The following is a 14436-nucleotide window of genomic DNA, read 5'->3' as shown; positions in this document are numbered from 1 at the left end:
ACTCCCAACCACTGCGCCACCAGGGAAGCCCTAGAATGTTTTTTAATTACTTATCAACCGAAGAACCAGGGTAAGTTACCTTAACCTGAGCCTCATTATATGTTCTCTAATACATTGCTAAAACTTACGTTCCAAGTTTGGTGTGGAGAGTAAATACACACGTGCGAAGTAATGTGAATGGTCATTACTCAGGAAAAGACATTTTCAAAGTTTCTCCCTCATCCTTTCTAAGGACAACCTGCGGGGCGTGTACCACTTATGTCGTAGTACCTTAGCGTCGTTTTGCAATAGCTCGTTTCCTCTGTCTTCTCTCTTCCTGGATGGTGTGTCCCATGGGGACTCCCGGAGGGTCCCGGCCCAGCTCTGGGCCCTGTCTTGCCGGCCTCTGGGACTGGCCTCGGCGACCAGCAGGCGCGGGGGCGAGCAAGGAAGCGCGGCGTGGAAGGGGGGGCGCGGGCGCGCGAAGGGCAGCGCGGGCGCGCGGGCAGCCCGCCGGCTGGGGGCGGGGAGGAAGGGGCTGCCGAAGAGGTCGCCGGGGCCAGGGCGCAGCGGGCACAGTCCCAACCCTCTTCGAGGGCCAGCGCGGTCGCGGGGCGCGGGCGAGGGGAAGACGGACCCGAACGACTCATTTCCAACTCCGAACTGAAATCCCCTTCCCTCAGGCCTTCAGCGGCTCGAGCTCGGGAAATCCTAGCCCCTTTCCCCCTCTTCTCTAGCCCTTCTTCCTGCCCCGGGGGCGGGGGGGCGGGGGTGGGCGGCGCGCAGTTTTCCAGAGGCGGCCGGGCGGGAGGCGGTGGCCGAGCGGGGCGGTGCGCATGGGGGGGGGGGGAGGGGTGGGCCGGGGGAGGGGAGTCCGGGAACTTTGAGACTTGGCCCCGGGGGCCCTCGGTGACATTTCAGGCGGCGCCTCGCCAGGCCAGCCTCCCGGGACCCTCTGCCGGCTGCAGACTCGCCGGCCGCGCAGCTCGGAGAGACACCCCGGGCCGCCCCCCGCGGCCGCGCGCGATCCGGACGGTGGAAGACGTGGCCGCGGGCATGGGCAGCTTCTCGCTGGAGCCGTGGCTGCCGCGGCCTCTCAGCCCCCCGGGCCTGGTCCTCGCTGCGGCCCTGCTGCTGCTGGTACTGTATCTGCACGCCCGGCGCACCAGGTAAGCGCCCAGCCGCCCGGCCGAGCAGCCTCGCGCCTGGGTCACGCATGCGTCGTGGGCCCCGCGACCGCGCGCGACCCAGATGGTCCAGGGAGCCCCTTCCATGATTGCGGGCGCCGGCGTCTCTGGGGGTCGTGTGTAAAGACAAAGGCTCCGTCTGCCTCTTTCCCAGGCACACGCACACGTATGCAAGCGTGGGGACCAATTCGATTTGCTGCTCGGGCTCGGTTGTAGTCTGCCCTAGGTTTGCATTATACGTTATGCATCACGCATGGCTTCCAGACACGCTTTGGTGCCTTGTTACCGTGAGTTGATGCTTTGTGGCCTAGCATTCATAGAGTATTTCAGGAGCGGAATTTTCTTTCTTTTCATTCCACTAAAAGTGAAATGTTTTAGGAAAATGCCAGTGTAAGGTATGAGCAGTACCCCTGGGTGCCTGTCAGTGCCTCAGTTTACCACTGGTCCGCATCTGGAAAAATGCACCTCATGGGATTTTTGTGAGGACTTAATAAACTTATAATGTGTATTTTATACATTTACTCCGTTATTTTCATTAGAACAGAATAAACAACATATTAACACCAAAACCCAGAAGTGTGTCACTTCATTATCTGATTTGAAATGTGGAAGGAGAAACAAGAGAAGTTCAACATAAAAGCACTCACTTTGAAATCACTCATTTGTCTTTTCTAACCGGGTCACTTTTCATACTATCAGGTTCTTCTTCATAGCTTTTTTTTCTTTTTTCCTCCCTTGTTTTTTGTTTTTGTCTGATCATCTGGGTGGAGTGTGTGGTGTCATTCCCTGAGGTAGGGCAGGTTTGGAGGGACGTGTTAGGTAAATAGTGAAGTCTGTGTTTCTGGTGCTCAGTGGCGAGGTCCGGGGAGGATATTTAATTATGAAAGTCACAAATATGAAAATGGAACATAAAATCATGAGTATAGATTGGTCACCTTGTGAAAAAGTTTGATGGAAAAGTAGGGGGCCCGGGCCACTCTCCTTGTTGAAGAGTCTGGCAGAAGAAGAAGGACCACCAAAGGAGACTGAGAAGGAGGGGCCAGTGGCATGGGAAGAAAACCAAGTGAATGTGGTGTCCCAGAAGCTAGGTAAGGACATTTTTAAACAAGTAGGGGGAGTTACCTGTGTCAGATGCTGCTGAGAAGTCTAGTGTGTTGAGGACAAAGGACCATCAGAGTTGACAAGATGGCGAATTGGTAAGAGTGAAGCTGAGAGTTAATGGGCATGGTAGCCTGTTTGAAGTGGATTGAAGTGCTGTCTGTCCTACAGTAGCTAAGATTTTATATTCAGACAAGAGTGCAATGTAGTATTGTTTCATATCTCTTGAGCCAGTAATTCCAGTAATTTTATTTAAAGAAATTGCTCCTGGTGAAATAATTGTGAAGGTCCTTAAAGATTTCACCAGCTCAGTGCTCATCGGGGCTGCTTATAATAGTGAAACATTAGAAAAAAAACCTAGATTTCTGAAAAATATTGGTTTAGTTAAAGAAATTCTAGCATATCCGAGTAGTAGAAAGTTATGTAGCCATAAAAAACTATAATGTAGACTATATGAAGATATAGAAAGCCATATTCAAGATACATTAAGTGAAAAAAATTTAAAAACACCGTTCGTATGCATAGTGTCCATGACCTCCAGCCAAAGACTGCTAGGAACACACCTGTAGTGGAACAAGTTGAGTTATTGTTTATGGCAACTAGAAGGAACACACGCCATTCATTCTGGGTAAAAGAGTGTAGAAAGGACCTATTTATGGCATTTGGGTTTGTGTTATGTGATTTGGGGGAAGGTTCCAAGAAGCAAGCTTTTGCTCTGTTGGTAAGAAACTCTCAGAAAGCTGGGGCTGGTCTATGACTGGAAACGTTAATCTCCTCTATGAGGCAAGAGGAATGCTTTGAGGCTGAATCAGCAATTAGTAAGTAAGCAACAGACTCTAGAATTAGTAAGGTTTGGGGGATATTTGGTCATTTTATTGACTTAGTATTCATGATTTTTGTCAGTATTTAGACATGATTATGGATTGATCTCGTTTTTGACTTTATAATAGTCACAGAGTGGCTTTCTTTGATCACTTAAATGTTTGTTATTAAGAATGGCTTAATGTTTGTGCAATTGTTTCTGTTCATCAGAAGAGCGAAGTGTGGTAGCTACTGTCAACTGAAGAGAAATACAGAACCTAAAAGTTGTGAGTTATGTTGTATCCCGGAACCTTACTGAAGACTATATAGCCCGGAAGACAGCCTCTCAGGTAGCTCTGAGGAACTGTTCCGAAGAGGCAAGGGAGGCGCCAGGATATATAGGAGTTTTTGCTGAAAAAAAAAACATCATACAGTTGAACATCAAAAGATTACTGCTGATCACAAAAAAACAGACATTTCAAGTTAACGATTTTAGTGCTTTTCTACCTATGGGAAGGTGCAAGAGTCCAGGCTCATTGAAATGATTTCTTATATATGTATCTTCACTACCTGGGGCCAGCATCCTGTTTTTCTCCATCCTGAATTCCCCCCAGAGTGCCCCACACGGTCAGGGGTGGCTACAGTGGCGGGTGGCTAGACAGCATTTTGTTTACTAGAATGGCAGGCAACACTTTTTGTCCGCATTAGGAGTGCCAAGCAGGCATCTCGATGTCAGGGGTTGTGTTTATCTTTCTTAAAAATATAAAAGGCTGCAAGGATATACCACAGACATTTGAGGGGGGGGCAAATTTACATACAGTGAACTGTGTAGATTTTAAATGTACCATTCGATTAGTTTTCATACATGTAGACACCCGTGTAACCGTCACCCCAGTCAAGAAATAGAATATTTTCTCACACCTCTTTCTAGTTAGTCCCCACCCCTGAGCTCTGATTTAGTTTTGCCTGTTCTTGAACTTCTTATAAATGGGATTATGCAGTATCTTCTTTTGTGTATGGCTTTCTTCTGTCAACAAAATGATTTTGAGATTCACCCATGTTGTTGCATATATCAGTAATTCATTCATTCTGTTTCATTGCAGAGTAGTTTATGTTCTCTCTCTATATAAACTGTGGTATATACATGTATATATCTACTATATATATATATATATACTACATTTATTATGTATGTGTGTGTGTATGTGTTCACTACAAGTTGGTCATCTTAAAAGTCCTTTTAATGGACTTTTAGTTATTTCCAGTCCGGGACCATTACAAATAAAGCATATGTAGACATTCTTTTACAAGACTCTTTGTGGACATATATTTAGTTCCTTCTTGGGTTAAAATCCTGAAACCTATGAGAAGGTTGATGGATCATAGGGTAAAGACTTACACTCACACCCATTTTGGAAAATGCCATGTTTCCAATGTAATTGTACTTTTGTAACACTTCCACCAGTACATACTATATGAGAGTTCCAGTTGCTCGCTATTTTCACCTATGTCTGATGTGGCCAGTCTGTTAGTTTATAAACCCTATCTTTCTAGATTCTGAATTTTATTGTCTTCCCCTGAAGAGTGTTGCATTTTGTTTTAGTGTGCAGATGTATTTCTGGCCGATTCTCTTGAACTTGGGGGAAGCTTAGTTTTATCCTTTATAAAGATGAGTCTATGGAAAGCTCAAGATATTTACCAAGCTTCTTTTCTTTGATGGGATTCAAACCCTAAACTCCTGTCTCCCCAGCAGTGGGCAGCAGCAGAAATCTCTGCTCAGTTCTTTGAATATTGCAGCTGATGCTTTCCACAGGGCTCTTTGAAGTCTCCTCCACAGATGCACACTTCCAGGTTTGGCCAACAATTTGAAGGGTGTCTATATGCATGTTTTTCTAGGTTTTTCTTCTTGACTTCCAGCCACTTCAGTATCTCAAACTCTGACACCTCAGTCAGTAATATTGTAGCTTTTTGCTTGAGTTCCAGCTGTCTCTCCCCCTTGCAGACGGGTCAGAGGAAATACTGTCTACCCTGGACTTAATTCATTATGGGTCTGTTCTTTAAGGGTTGACTCCCCTTCAGTATCTGCCTTCTTTTGCTTGTTCTCTAGTGCATTTAAATCATTTTTTGTTTGTTTGTTTTGTCTTTTGCTATCTGTGAAAACGTTAGGTTATTTCAAGCTACCTCACCATTACTGGAACCCAAACCCAGACTTCTAACAGTGATTATATCTAGGTGGTATCTTTTTTGTGAAATGATTATTATTTCCTTTTTCATGCTTATATTTTTAAATTGTCATAATACATACGTATTTCTTTCATAAGACAAAAAGAATGATACATTTAAAATAAAACTTTGATAAATTCTTTTAAAATGTTTTTAATCATTTTTTTCTTTTTAGAAGAACCAGCATTCGGGGTCAGTGTAGTAATAGGATTCTAACTTAGAAGATAAGATTTGGGTGGTGCTAGGAAACCCAGTTCATTTCCAGAAAGTCATGATATATATATGATATATATATATGTGGATATATATATAAAATATGAAATATGTTTTTGTCCAATAATTAGATACATGTTTTTAAAAAATCGCTGTTTACTAATAATAGACTTAAATACAGATACATACTTTCCAATTTATTTTAGAAGACAACATCATATAAAAGCAGAGTCTGTAGCAAGGCAGAGTTGAAAACAAACACATCTCTACTATTCTTTCCCTACCTCCCCATCCCCTGTAAAAAGGACAAAAATCAGCCCTACCAAAACAATAGAAAATAAATATAAAATAGTTAAATTATTTTAAATAAATGAAATAAAAATTGGCACTAAATATTATACTTCCTGAAGAGCACACTTAAAACAGAATTAAAAGTTTATAATGAATAGGGGAAAGTGTTTACAGAAAGTATCATGGGGAAAGGACAATAGCACACAGTTTTTAAGCTTACAGCTCGGGATATGAGAAGTCTGAAATGGGCCTTACTGGCTTCAGTTAAGGTGTTGGTAGGGTTGCATTCCTTTCGGTGGGTCCAGGAGCGAATCCATTTCCTTGCCTCTTCCAGCTTCTTGAGGTCACCAGAACTCCAATCTCTGTTTCAGACTGTGACACTCCTCTTTCTTTTTTTTTAAAGAAGATGTTGGGGGTAGGAGTTTATTAATTTATTAATTTATTTTTGCTGTGTTGGGTCTTTGTTTCTGTGCAAGGGCTTTCTCTAGTTGTGGCAAGCGGGAGCCACTCTTCATTGCGGTGCGCGGGCCTCTCACTATCACAGTCGTAGAGAATGGACTTGAGGACACAGGGAGGGGGAAGGGTAAGCTGGGATGAAGTAAGAGAGTGGTATTGACATATATACACTATCTAATGTAAAATAGATAGCTAGTGGGAAGCAGCTGCATAGCACAGGGAGATCAGCTCCATGCTTTGTGACCACCTAGAGGGGTGGGATAAGGCGGGTGGGAGGGAGACGCAAGAGGTAGGGCATATGGGAATATACGTATGCATATAGCTGATTCACTTTGTTATACAGCAGAAAGTAACACAACACTGTAAAGAAATTATACTCCAATAAAGTTGTTAAATAAATAAATAAATGATTTGAACCCAGGAGAGGACACCTCACAAATGACATCTTCTGGATGACATCAAAGAGAGTCCCCCTCCTTCGGAGATTCAGAGGGTCCACATTCTGTGACCTCTGAATAATCTCTCCGTCATCTTCCTTAATAGAAAATGGAATTAACAGCGACCATACAAGGTAGATACGAGAAGCAAAGTGCATGAGAAACGTGAACACGTTTTGTAAAGTGTGAAGTCACTTGAAAGACAGTTGGCTTGCACAATTAGGCTTCCTTGGTTCTTCCCAAAGATCCTTTTCTCTTAGTTGCTGTTTAGGGGGAAAAAAAGTGGGATGAGTTTCCTTCCCTCTTTCATCCTTCTCCCCCAACACACAAATCCCCACACCTCCAACATGCTGTAATTGGTAAGAAATAAGATTTACATGTTTTTAAGATGAATTTTAGTCAATGTAAAAATTCAATCAGTGATTTTTTTTGAGTTATGAATTGTCAGGGTTATGTAGGTAACACGTTGTTTTGAAATGTTGGTTTGTTGACATAACGGTATCACACAAGTCAATTTTCTTCTTTCTAATCACTTAATTACTCCCCAAGGCGGCCCCTGGTGCCCCAGGTCCCTCACATTGTTACCATTGCCTAGAAAGCGAGAGGAACTAGGTTGTCATCACTAGTGGATGTTTTTCTTCTTTCTTCCCTTTTTCTTATAAGAAAATGTAGGATAAGGATGTGGGCAGCTGAAAGCAAAGTCATTATCTATTCAGAAGAATGCTGATTTAACAGGTGGATTTTTATGTTTTTACATAGGAGGTGATAGGGACATCTCCAGGCACATTTGTGACTCTTGATTAAATGACTGATCAATTCCTGCAGGGTGCTACACTTACCTTTACTAAGCTGCGGAGTTTGGATTGGTCTTGTTACCATTTGAGACATTTCAGGCTGCATCACTATTTTATTTTGTAACTTAAAAAAAAAAGTTCCTGAAGATAGAGAGTATTCCCACTATGTAATTAGTGGAACAGGTAAGTTTTGAAAAACACATACGTTGCTGTTTAGTTGTGTGTCATTCAAAGTGACGATCCTGGAGATTAAGTTTTTCACACTTAATCTCCAGAACCTGTGAATAAGTCACTCTGCAAAGTGGAATGAAGGTTGCTCATCAGCTAACCTTAAAATGGGGGGTGATACCAAACTATGGGGTGGACCCAATGTAATCACACACTAAACCTGGAAGAGGGAGGCAGGAGAGGAGGTCAGTTGACTGTTGCTGGCTCTGGAGATGGATTAAGGAGTGCCAAGGCCAAAGAATGCAGGCAGGCTCTCGAAGCTGGGTAAACAAGGAAACAGATTCCCCTCTAGAGCCTCCAGAAAGAAATCTCGCCCTGCTTACACCTTGATCTTAGCCTAGGGAGAGCCATTTTGGACTACTGGCCGACAGAACCACCCGATAGTAAACTAGTATTGTCTAAACCACAGATTTGTGGTAATTCGTTACAGTGGCCACAGAAAGCTAACACAACAGCCGGATCCCCCGTACTCTTTGCATTAAACTATACAGCCTCTTGCAAGAAGTTTCAGAGAGCAGAAAAGACTGGGACTGGAATCACTTTGCTGGTGGCCCACGAGGAGCAGGATAGAAGGCAAACATTTGTACATACTCAGTGTCTATGCTAATACATAATAATTGGAGAATTTTGGGTCCCAAGGTGCGCAGAGTACCACGAGCTATTCATTGATGTCTCTCTTCCTTAGCCATCAATTCACAAGTAAGGTTTGAATGTTTGTTATGTATCCATGTAACTCTGTGCATCTTTAAAATCTTTTGGAAAATGTGATGTGGGCTGCAGGCATTGAGGTGCATCCCTGCTTACTGCTACCCACAGCCTGGAGGAGAAAGCCCAGGGTGGCTCTGAGGAGTGCAAGGGGTCCGCGGTAACAGGACGCTGTACTTCACTGATTTCCCCAAAATCAGGTGAGCAGAGAGAATCATCAGCTGCAGAGGAAAGATTAACGGCTTCTTAGAGAAGAATATTTTTGTACTTTATCCAAAGTAAAACCCCACTGAAACGACTTCAGGTTACTGTTCTGTGAAAGACAAAGGACAAAGTTATAGAATGCCCCTTTGCTGAATAAGAGAAGGTGACATCTATTATATCGTGCATTTTTATAGCTGAAGCGCTCATTTTATGGCTTTGGCATTTTTTTTCAACATAGAAGGATTTGGGATGGGATCATTTTTTTGTCTATAGGAAAGTGGAAAGATTAATTAAGTCTGTAATTGCTTAATACAAAAATTAATAGAAATTTTAATAAAAGTACAATCATAACAGGATTTAAATCCATTGTCATTTCTCCTCATAACTTTATCCTAAATAGTTGATAATAATGAAGAAGAGACTATAAAAGCTTGACTTCAGTTTTAGCACTAGCACAATACCTGGCCCTGAGTAGGTCCTCAGTGAATACTTGTTATAAGAATGAAGGATGAATGAATGGGTTTGGTGCGGTAATTGTTATCTATTTCCAATATGAATATTTTAGAATTGTAGATATTGATATCAAAATATACAAACTGTATACAAAAATGTCATACATATCAGTTTTCTGCCACTTTGATTAGAAAGTGAAGATTTCATAAGCAAATGCTTACCTATCATGAATATTTACAAGTGGAGAGCATATATTGGTTCAATGATTATTCTTTAGTATAAACCTGACTGAAAACATAGCAACTGGAGTGCAGTCAGTTCCTAAAATTCCTGCTTCTGAAAATTCAGAGTTTAAAAATACGTATTGTTAACTTTCAGCTTTAGGTTCTGGATTTGTATAACTGGGCTTACGTTTCTGCTCCCTGGTGTGGGTGGACAGTGTGCTTTGTTGAACAGATCAGAGCTCCTTTGTGAAAGGGCTGAGCCTGGTATTGGTTAATCACATAGATTCACACACATTCGTCTTTGGTACCCTGAACACTAATAATGGTGGGATGATTACTGATAAATATTAGAGACCAGCATTGCTCTGGTGAAAGCATTGCTTTGTATTAGCTGTCCCTTAGGACTGTGGTCCCCCAGCCCCTTTATCCTAGAAGACAGGTGGCTTGTTGTTTGGTCATGTCTAGTGGTGACACTGTGTTTTGGCAGTGCTGTACTTTGGGGGCAGGATGTGAAGGGATTAACATTTTTGGATGATGGATAGTTACCTGGATTAGCTACTACGATATTGTTGACTTTTCAGTCTATTTTTGTGTGTTGAGTATGAAGTCCTACAGAATTGTTTTTGACTTGTAATAATGGCGGCCAATACTTTTGAGCGCTTCCTATGTGCCCGCAAGACACTGAGGCAAGTACTTTATAGCCATTATTAGATTTAATTGATTGAATCCTCCCTCAAAATAACTTTCCTCATTTTACAGAGGTAAAAAAGTAAGTCTTGTTTAAATAATATTCCCAAAGTCATACAACTGGAATACTGTGCAGTTATGGTTCAGATCCACAGTGCTTGACTTCAAGTCCGGCCATTTAACATTTGTGTTTGTTGTTTTACTTTTTAAGTTTTCTTGCAATAATGTTCTGGCATATGCCCTTACCCTTGTCTGAAAACGAAAGTATTGAAATCTAATATGACTTTAAAGCATTTCTAGTAGAAATTTAACTAAGCTATGAATACATACATTTGGGCTTTTAAAAGAAGGATATGTTAAGACCGAAAAAAGCAGGCAGTACTAGCCTGCTGTCGTCTCCTTCTGACACTAGATGGTACGAAAGTGATTTGTTGGGCAGTGTGAGAAAACACCTGTTTTTCCTCATTCCATTTACTGGCGCTTGCACCCACTCACTTTAATGGCTTAGCAGAGGATTTGAGGTTCACCACGTGTCCACACTGTCCTTTGTTCAGATACAGTAGAGAACAGGACGGATCATGCCGGACCCTGTCTGTTTCTCTCTCTCTTCCTCTTTTAACATACACAAAGCTGTATATGTTAATGTATACGATTTGATGAATTTGGAGATAAGTATACATGAATGAAACCATCACCACCACCTGTGCCGTAAACATATCCATCGCCCGCAAAAGTTTTCCCACCCTCTTTATTATTGTTATTAAGGACACTTCATATCTACCCTCTTAGCAAATCTGTAAGTGTGTAATACAGTATAAACTAGAGGCACTATGGTGTACAATAGATCAGTAGGACTTATTCATATGGTATTACTGAAATTTTGTTATCTTTTGACTAATGCCTCTCTGTTTTCCTCTCCCCACCCCCTGTTAACCACTGTTCTACTCTCTTCTGTGACTGTTTGAGATTCTTCATATGAGTGATATGACATAGTATTTGTCCTCCCGTGTCTGGCTTATCTGACTTAGCATGATTTCTTCTAGGTTCATTCATGTTGTCACAAGGGCAGGATTTCCTTCTTGAGGCTGAATACTATTCCATTATAAGCATAAACCACATTTTCTTTATCCATTTGCCCATCGATGGACATTTAGGTGGCTTCTGTGTCTTGGGCTATTATGAATAATGCTTTAATGAGCATGGGAGTGCAGATCTCTTTGGGACCCTTATTTCAATTTTTGGGGATATATACCCAGAAGTGGAATTGTGGGATCATATGGTAGCTCTATTTGTAGTCTTTGAGGAACTTCCATACTGTTTTTTATCATGGCTGCACCAGTTTACATCCCCACCAGCAGAGTACAAGAGTTCCCTTTTCTCTTTTCTCCACATCCTTGCCAACACTTGGCTTTTTTTTTTTTTTAATATATATGTAATAGAGGTGTGAGGTTATATCTCATTCTGGTTTTGATTTGCATTGCTCTGATGATTAGTGATGTTGAGCACCTTTTCATATACCTGTTGGACATTTGTATGTCTTCTTTAGTAGAATGTCTATTCAGTTCCTTTGCCCATTTTTAAATCAAGTTATTTGGTGTTTTGCTATTGAGTTGTCAGAGTTCTTTATAGATTTTGAATATTAATTCTTTATCAGATGTATGGTTTGCAGATGTTTTCTCCCATTCTGTAGGTTGCGTCTTCATTTTATCAGTTGTTTCCTTTGCTGTGCAGAAGCTTTTTAGTTTGGCATAATCCCACTTGTTTATTTCTGCTTTTGTTGCCTGTGCTTTTGGTGTCCTATCCAAGAAATCATTGTCAAGAAGCTTTTCCTCTGTGTTTTCTTCTAGGGAAGACTACCTCTTGACACAAAGACTAATGAGCAGGTTGAGTGTCACACCTTAATCTTCTAGAAAACTTGTAAAAATTGATTCAAGATCACTGTTTTCCAAAGGAAAATCATGTTGAGGGAACCTGGAATCAAAGGGAAGGGATACTTTCACCCTCTGGGAATCAATTAAAGATAATTGAGTGTGTTTCCCATTTTAACAATTTTTCCTAAATGGATTCTGCAACTTGTGTGTCACTGCTGCAGTTATTATTGCACTTAGAGAAGCAGCATTAAATATTGTGTGAAAAAGTGTTACAGACAGTTCAAATATTACTTGATGTAGCAAAATGTAGGTGTTTCTGATATATCTCTTGAATGCTTTCAGGTCTATAGTGAACTTTCAATCTTGCTTTGGATTTTAGTGATGTTTTCCACACGGACAAAGAATCTCAGTCCTGTGTGCAGGATGTGTAACTTTGCCCTTATTTCTTTGTAGGCATACATGCAACTTCTTTCACTATGCATGCAGTGTATGTGTGTGTGAATATATAAATGTATAAATATATGTGTGTATATATGTGTATATATTTCAAACTAGTTCTACCCTTTTTGCTTGTCAGTGTGTTATACCATATGGTATAGAGCATCACGCCAAAAGATAAAAATATTCCTAGAACATATGAAATCACCAGTCAACTGAAGAAGGGTGAAGACGTTTGACCACAGCATTTGTGACTCTGATGCATTTGTGGGCCACAGCATAATGGCTTAATACCCCAATTCTAAAAACAGGACGTATTTTGAAGTTAAAGTGGCTCTTACTTTTTAAGGGAAGGAATCCAAAAGTAAAGTCTTTAAAATTTTTATTTTTCTAAAGGCATTGATTCAAATAAGTGTTTTCTTTCTATGTTGAAATTCTCCATATGTATTTACAGAACTTTCCCCTCTTATTTTAATCTCTAGATTTACCGTACAGGGAGACATTGGAGATGGAACCCACTCCATTGGTGGATGGAGTCCTTTGGTTGTAAATAACACAACCACTACACAGTTTTTTTTGGGTGGGATGTTTCAACCAAAAAAGAAAGGTACAGAAGATCAAATCCTACAGTATTCCTAGGGACCATGGAATAAAGTCATAATAACAATGTGACTCAAGGCTGTTTAAGCCCCAGCAGTAAGCAATAAAGGCTCTGCAGATGGTCTACGATAATGCCTTATTGTGCTACTCAGACTTTACTCATTTTACATCTCAAGTAGATTCAGGTTCCTTTGTGCCATATTGAATATTGTATTCAACTACTTAATTAAACAAAAATAGGGGAAAAACTTCAGCAGTTAATTTCCTAGCCAAGGATTGAATATATTTTTTACTAGAGAGATAAACTATCACATAAAATAGAGGAGGCGCCATTGCCATGAAATTTCTGGGTAGCAGTTCTGTAAATAGTTCTCATGTTATTTGATGAAGATCCAATCTTAATTTCTCATCTCTTCACTGATTATGATACTTATTCTTTTGTATTTAATCAGCTCTTCTAGTTGTCTTTTTTTTACAAAATGGCCCTACCTGGGCTTGATTTTTACAGGGGGATCTATAATAGAATAGTCTTGCTAGACTGCATCTTAGCAATGCCATTCTTCATTTTATGATTTATGTTTGCATTCTGCAGTATCGTAGTTAACTTCTTGGACAGTGGTTGCCTTACCTTGAGACAAACATAGATCTCGAAAATGTTCAAGCAAAAGTCTTATTGCTGAAACATCTACATATTTTATTTGTTCTTGTGCTTTTCCCTGTGTTCACTAGAGATCTACTATAGAGCAGTTTCTTTAGTCCCAAATATAAGTTAATAAAGTTGAGTAGATAGGTACAGATGTTCTTAATTACATTGCTTTGGAAGATATATGAAAATTGCCTTCCACTTTATAGGCAACTATAATTTTTTTTTTTTTTTGCGGTACGCGGGCCTCTCACTGTTGTGGCCTCTCACGTTACGGAGCACAGGCTGCAGACGCGCAGGCTCAGTGGCCATGGCTCACGGGCCCAGCCGCTCCGCGGCATGTGGGATCATCCCGGACCGGGGCACGAACCCATGTCCCCCTCATCGGCAGGTGGACTCTCAACCACTGCGCCACCAGGGAAGCCCCGGCAACTATAATATTTTTAAAGGGCTAGTCTTTGCTCTTCTAGAAGCCAAAGTGACCGATTCACGTCAGTTTTCTCAATCTGCTTTAGTGGGACTAAGATAACTCAATCCCTCTTTGAAACTCTATATTTGTACTCTTTTAAGACAGTCATATTTGAGAAGAAATTCTGGCCAAATAGAACCAAAAGCTTAAATAATGTCTGTTTTTGGACTTTAAAAATTGTTACTGTCTTATAAAAAAGAACACATAACTGGAGTCTCAAGCAGTGTGTTTCTATGATAGGGTAAGAGGGCCTTTAAGTATTTTAGGGTGACTCAGGTTTGTAGGACATCTCATGACCTGTGTAATAAATTCAGAATAATGCTAGGTTACTTAATCAGTTAAAATCGATCATTCTTTGTCAACAACGTTGAACAATGACAGTTTTCTAACTGTATTTGAGATATACATAGATTTATTTTCAAATACACCCCCTTC

At 41.0% G+C, this 14436-nt stretch overlaps 1 protein-coding gene across 2 annotated transcripts in view; it reads left to right on the top strand.

Annotated features, from left to right (window-relative positions):
• The first annotated feature begins 852 nt into the window (after positions 1-852).
• The window catches only part of CYP7B1 (cytochrome P450 family 7 subfamily B member 1), a 188234-nt gene continuing 174650 nt past the window's right edge, over positions 853-14436 (top strand). For both annotated transcript variants that reach the window (XM_030859659.3, XM_060287280.2), the window contains exon 1: positions 853-1148. In XM_030859659.3, the coding sequence (XP_030715519.1) occupies positions 1036-1148 (113 nt within the window). In that variant the 5' untranslated portion in view covers positions 853-1035. The remainder of the gene's footprint in view (positions 1149-14436) is intronic.

This window comes from Globicephala melas, chromosome 17 (assembly GCF_963455315.2).
Source record: "Globicephala melas chromosome 17, mGloMel1.2, whole genome shotgun sequence".
Taxonomy (NCBI): domain Eukaryota; kingdom Metazoa; phylum Chordata; class Mammalia; order Artiodactyla; family Delphinidae; genus Globicephala; species Globicephala melas.
Note: the sequence above shows the minus strand (reverse complement) of the source record. Positions and strands in the feature narration are given on the sequence as shown.